The sequence below is a fragment of the Austrofundulus limnaeus genome, unplaced genomic scaffold, assembly GCF_001266775.1.
Source record: "Austrofundulus limnaeus strain Quisiro unplaced genomic scaffold, Austrofundulus_limnaeus-1.0 Scaffold229, whole genome shotgun sequence".
NCBI lineage: Eukaryota > Metazoa > Chordata > Actinopteri > Cyprinodontiformes > Rivulidae > Austrofundulus > Austrofundulus limnaeus.
In genome coordinates this window covers 349,506-356,050 of record NW_013952631.1, presented here as the reverse complement: position 1 = coordinate 356,050, position 6,545 = coordinate 349,506, and the positions used below count along the sequence as shown (strand labels likewise).

Sequence of the window (6,545 nt, the reverse complement as noted above, 5' to 3'; positions counted from 1 at the left end):
TATATATATATGGTCAGGAACAAATATAATGCACGGATTTACAACAGAAGTTTTGCTTTAGGCAATATTGTGCTGAATGGAAATATTGTGCATAAATAGAAATAGATTATAGAGATGCATATGGATGTAATATGACATTAAAAGCATGTTTGAGGGAAATTAAATCGTGACTACCTGAGCTGGTTACTGCTGTTTCTACCATTCTTTAGGAGTGTTGTCTACATTTTTAACAAAAATTCTGGATAAAAGATCAAAATTAGCAGTGCTCTATAACATTATGTGTAGTTTACATTCAAAATTAAGTTCTTAGTCTTTCTAACTCAGTCACAAAGATGAACTTCTACTTTGCAAAAGCTAAATATCTTTTTAAAACAGATGAGCATGATAGGATTTAGAAGCAGATTTTCAAATTATATGGAGTCTATTTATTGGTGGCTGTTCTTTCTGAAGCAAGATTGTGTGTAAAGGTTATGAAGAACTAATATTTTACCTGTTGTAAATGACTCTTTGCATGACCTCAGTTTGGAGTAGTTTAATTCTGACTAGACTGATGAGCTAACGAGAAAGTAATTTCATAAATTTTACATAATCATAATTTATTACCAAGCTATTTCCAAATTTTTGTGTTGTTATTATTATGATGATGCACAAACAGCAGCAGCAGCAAGCTGTAGCACTTCTGATTCTGGTTGGAACACCCCCAGCAGAAAGATTAGATATTTTCTGCCAGAATAACTGTGCAATGTGAAATTGATGGCAGTGTGTGGAATTCCAATGAACTGCAGTATGAAGGTATTTTGCTATACCATTATTAGAATACCTTCATTCTGCCCAGTCCTACCACCAGCCTGCTTAGCTGGGCTGTGAGAGGTCAAGTGGCTAAAGCTATTCCTCTGCCTAGATCAGAGGAGCCCAAAATGGGGCCCGTGGGCCAAATTAGGCCCACCAAGCCATTTGACTTGTCCCACTAACAGTTGCCAAAGTTACAAGGTTGTAACCTGTTATCCTGTGTAGAAACACAGTATTTCCATTGATCAAATGACTATATAAAAGGGCTGTAGTGAAGGTAGTTTTCATTCATGGTGCTGACTTTATCTTTGATTTATTAGGATTAAACTTGAAACATGAAATGACAACAAGAAATATTTAAATCAGATTTAACCCCACATGTAGATTTGCACACTTTATAAGGTCACAGAAACTCATATTTTATCAATTTATGAAATGTCCCACAAAAAACAAAAGAGGGCCATAGCTTTATCGTTAAAAATAACGGACATTACTTTAAAAAGTATATGTATGTCATGTATTATCTTACTGCATTTGGCCCGCAGCCCTGGATAGATTTTTATTTTGACCCTCTCTGGGAAAATGTTTGGGCACCCCTGGCCTAGATCCTCCAGAATGCCATTCAGTTCTGGATTTAAATGAAATTATCAACATTCTTTGTATGTTTTTTTCTATTGATATTGATCACGAGTCTATCGTACTGTTTATATCATTATTGATTTATTGCTCAGCCCTAGGTTGGAGTTGATATATGGCAGCAGCCAACATATTCTCACTCCCGACTCGTCAACATATTGACGCTTTTCCAAAGTTCCCTCTGCATCTTATTTTGACGCGTCAGGTGACCCCCTCGCATCAGTCCTTGCCTCCTGCGGCTTTTCCAGATGCGCCACCAAGGGTCTTTGGGTCAGAGGTCTGAGGTTAATATGAGGGATCAGAATAAATGGTTAAGTTTAGGTACTGTGGTCAGGGATAGGATGTCTACAGGGAATATTAGGTAATTTTGGGCTTTGGAACACGTAGTTGACGTGAATTCCCTACATTTTCTAAAAATGGTTAATTTTAGGTATCAGGGTTAATGGTTAATTTTAGGTACTAGGGTCAGGGACAGGATGTCTAAAGTGAATAAAGGTAATTTTAGGCTTTGGGATGGTAGTTTTTGTGCATTTTCTACACTTTCAGAAGTTATGACAACAGATTCCGACCCATCTCGTCAAAAAATGACGCAAGGGGAGTACCCGACGCGCTAAAAACTGATGCAGAGGGAATTTTGGAAAAGCAAAATAATGAAATAATGATAAATAAGCAAAATATGTGACGACTCGGGTGTGAGAATGGGTTGCAACAGCAGTCTACTTTGGTCTTGGCTCAGACTGGTAGCTCATCAATCCAGTCTAAATTAAAGTACGCTAAACTCCAGTTACTAAACTAATTAATCTGTAAGATCAATTTACTAGCATAGACAAAGTTTATTAGGATAAAGTTGCAAATTACACTTAAGAAAAACATTATAATGTATTTTATCAGATTTTGGAACAGCAATTTTGCCTTGTCTACTAAACTTATTTTGCAATATGAACTTACTGGCACCTGCATATTCTTGTTTTGGATCTTTTATGTGATAAAAAAGAAGAAATAATGTAGAATAGCACCAATTTCTGGGTTTTTTTTTCACAAACAATGGTTCAAACCAGTGGTCACTAGCTCAAAACAGATAAAATAAATCACAAGGCAAAGTCTACAAACTACATAGTGCCTTTGTGAGAGATTTTCTTTTCCATGCTGTTTTTTGTTTTGTTAAATCAGGAACCTAACCATGTGTCAAATAAAGGCATAACTTAACCCACCTGATCTGTTCTTTATATGTTACTAATCTACAGACAAGAAATCTTCCCACGTATGCACAAACAGATGTAGAATATTGTATAGGAGTGATTTTTTTGTGTGGGATTTCAGTGAGATGTCCACATCTGGTCTGGAGGGTGTAGGTGTAAGGAAAGGTAAGGGGTGGGTGGGCAGGGTGGTGGTCTGTAGATACTGAAGTCACTGTGGAGAAAAGCAGTCTCATCCAGTTTAATATCTGCTCATGAAGCCGTCATCATGTTCAGCGCTTGTTAAACTCATTTTCCATTATCTGTGGCTTCACTGCGCCACTTTTCTTCTTGGAAAGTTATTTTAGCAATTTGTTTCCCTTGTTTGATTAAAAGAATTTCCCAACATTATGACGGCTTTGCGATCACACATCATTGACGTTTAATCCATGGAATGTTTTTGGTTACCCGAGAGCCAAAGAAAACTTTCTTTGCAAACTCTTCGTGCAACTTTGTGATTACCGTCATGCTTGCTTTTGTGGGCGGGGTGTCTGGCTGAAAACTTGCTTTCCAAGTTTTATTCACTTCATTGCACCGGATCTTCTGTTTCTTCATCGCAACTTCTTTGTTGGGAGGGGGGGGCGGGGGCAGTGCTTTGGTCTCACACACACATATGCCTTCATATTTGGTTTCAAGGGGAATTTGAACAAAAAAATGATTGCTTGAGCTTCATTCCCCTATTGCCTGATAGAAACCAAGTAATCATTATGTTGTTTTTTTATAACCGCAATTCTGAAACAGTTGGGACATTGTGTAAAATGTAAATAAAAACAGAATGCAGTGGTTTATAAAATTCACAAACCTTTATTTTTGTCTAATTAAAACACAGTAAACATCAAAATTTTAAAACTCAGAAAATGTATTTTTTTTTTTTACAAAATCATGTAATTTTGAACTCTATGGCTGCTTAAATTTAAAAAAAAGTGTGGTTAGGAGAAACAAAGATCTATAAAAGTATGTGGTTCAAATAAGAAATAGCCAAAGAAGCATTTTGCTATAAATTAGGTTAATTGGGAGCAGGTCAAGAAGAGGACTGGTTATAAAAAGAAAGTTTTAGAGAAGCTACATCTCTCAGATATAAAGGAGGCAGAGGTTCACCTGGTTTGGAACAACGTGCTCCAGTTAAAAGAAAGAAAGAAAGAAAGAAAAAAGACCCAGGGCTTATGAACAACTAAAATCTTACACCAGACAAGAATGGGACGTTTTCCTCTTCAAAACCTCCAACAGTTGCTCTCCTCAGTTCCTAAACATTTACAGAAGAAGAGGAGAGACTTGACAGAGGGAAACATGGCTCCTTCTCAACTCTTTTAAAATATGCTGCTGCTATCGAATTCAAAATTGAACTTTTTTTTTGTTTTTAATTTTACAGTTTCTTAGTATTAATATTTGTTATGTTAACTATGGGGTGGCATGGCAGCGCAGTGATTAGCTCTGTCACTTCAGAGGGAGGAGGATGGAGGTTTGCCTCCAGGCCTTTCTGTATGGAGTTGGCATATTCTCCATGTGTGTGCATAGTTGATATTTTCGGGTACCCAGGTTTCCTCTCACAGACCAAAAAACATTGATGTTAGGTTAACTGGTAACTATTGTCTCCCTTACACTGTGACTGCTGGACCAGCACCACCATGACCCAGAAAGGAAAAGCAGCTAAAGAAGATGAATGGATGTATAAACAGATAGCTAGTTGGATGGAGGTTTCATTGCGATTGAAATATGGGTTCATGAGATTTGCAAATGATTGCATTCTGTTTAAATTTCCATTGTACGCAACACTCTCCAACTGTCTTGGAGTTGTGGTTTTTAGACATGGAGCAAGTCAAACTGAAATGCAGCACAGAGCATTGTTTTCCATGCTCGTGGGTAAAAGTATTAATTGGCGGCTGCATGCTCCATCTAAAAACAAGTGGTCACTAATCTACCTGTTGCATCTGTCACTCCATCTCACCTGTAACATCTGCATGTGATTTTCTCCCTCAGTGACAATGAGGACCATAAACCGTTAAAGGGGAGCCGCACACCATCCGACGGCACAGTTAAGAGAGACGACAGTGACGACAGTTTAGTTGACTACGGGGAAGGAGGAGACGGACAGTTCAACGAAGACGGCTCCTTTATTGGCCAGTATAGTGGAAAGAGCTCCTGCAGAGACAACGCCGAGGGCCCTGAGAGCTCGGAGGCCCCGTCTCCGATAAATGCCATGAACTCCTTGAACTCCTTTGTGTAGCTAATTGGTGCTAGCAGAGCAGGATGGTGTGCTGCGCAGACAGCCTGCATCCCCCTTCAGTCCCCAAAAACATCTCCCTTGTCCCTGCGCTGCATGGCTTCTCCATCATACATTCTCTTCCGCATTCGCACACGACCCAAGAAACCTAAATAGACTGCTAAAAGATATCTATGCCTTCTCTTCTTTACAGAGATGCTTGGAAACTGTTAATAGCGCTGTGTATGCACTGTGTATAAATGTGTATTTTTTCCACACGTGACCTCTGCTTTTTGAGCTCAGTTTGAAGGCCAAAAGGGAGTGCTGAGAGCGCAGGAGCTTCCCGTAGTGCTGCTTCAGCAATTTGTGCCTTTTCACGCAATTATTCAATTCTGAAGATGCTTTTCTTCGAGTTCACCTACCGGGAAGGAGAAAACAATGTGACTGCAGATGTCACAAATAAGAAGATCAACCTGGGGACGTTTTGATTGGAAAATTTAATTCCTCCATGAACTATCATGCTCATAATGAATGAGCTCAAAACATTGTTTTAAGCTTCTTACAATACATAAAAAAGGGATGATGGTATATCTGTAGTGTTTTATTGAATGAGGACCTGCGTGTGTGTGTGTGTGTGTGTGTGTGTGTGTGTGTGTGNGTGTGTGTGTGTGTGTGTGTGTGTGTGTGTGTGTGTGTGTGTGTGTGTGCACGCCTGATATTATTCATTTTCTATTAGGCAAAATGTGTTCATATGTACCAACTAACCCCGAGGGCCTTTGAATGGGATGAAGATTTTATTTTTTCTTAACTTGCATCAAGTTTTATTTTATTTTTTTAAAGACCTGTAGAGTATTTGTTGAATTTGTAAATACTTTGATTGATTGTACAGGGACAAGCAGCGTATATAGCAGTCAATAAGTGGCAATGTTGTGCATGAGTTGGTTTCATTTGTTCATAGGGCTGTAATAAATGTAGACAACTTGTAGAAAATCCATACATAAAAGTAAATGTTTTCTTGTTTTCTTGCCACGCAAATTGTACATTGTAATTCAACTAACTGGGCTGAATTTTTTATACATAAATTATTGTGTTTTTCTAAATATTATAACTTAGGTATCTTTCATCAACACCATGACGCGCAGACTTGTCTTCTACATTTGTACTGGTTTTACTCATTACCATTTTAATGCTGCTTTCCTTGACAGTTTTGCAAATAGTTTTGTATTTAAGAAACCAATTTGTACTAATATTTTTTTCTTCTCTCTGATATAAGTTTTATTTCTTTTAGTGCAAGTATGACTTTTGGGCTGCAGGGACTATAACAGCTAAATAAATGATAATGTGCTTAAAGTTTTCCGACTCTTAACTCATAATGTCCATTCTTGAATAAAGTGGAAAACATTACATCCGCTGCACAGTTAGCGCTACATGCTGTAGCCATTAACGAGTCACTCTCTGACAATGATAGCCCATAAAAGAAATGAGTTGCTTCTTCGGTGTGCTCGGCTGTAGACGCTTATTTCACTGAAGCAAGGGGAAATAATTATCCAATGAAATATATCTTTGCACCAAAACATTAACATCAGCGGCAGTATAACTGCGTAACGAGATGAACGACGTGATAACATGAGATGAATCGTTCCACCTATAGTTTTCATCAGTAAAGGGTCATGAACCAAAAGCTT

General features: G+C 38.1%; 1 protein-coding gene across 1 annotated transcript in view; it reads left to right on the top strand.

The window, feature by feature from the left end:
* The window catches only part of nrcamb (neuronal cell adhesion molecule b), a gene marked incomplete in the record, with an annotated part of 104,357 nt that extends 98,144 nt beyond the window's left edge, over positions 1-6,213 (top strand). Inside the window, 1 exon segment of the mRNA XM_014019740.1 lies at positions 4,638-6,213. Coding sequence (XP_013875194.1) covers positions 4,638-4,884 — 247 coding nt within the window.
* Between the last annotated feature and the right edge of the window lie 332 nt (positions 6,214-6,545).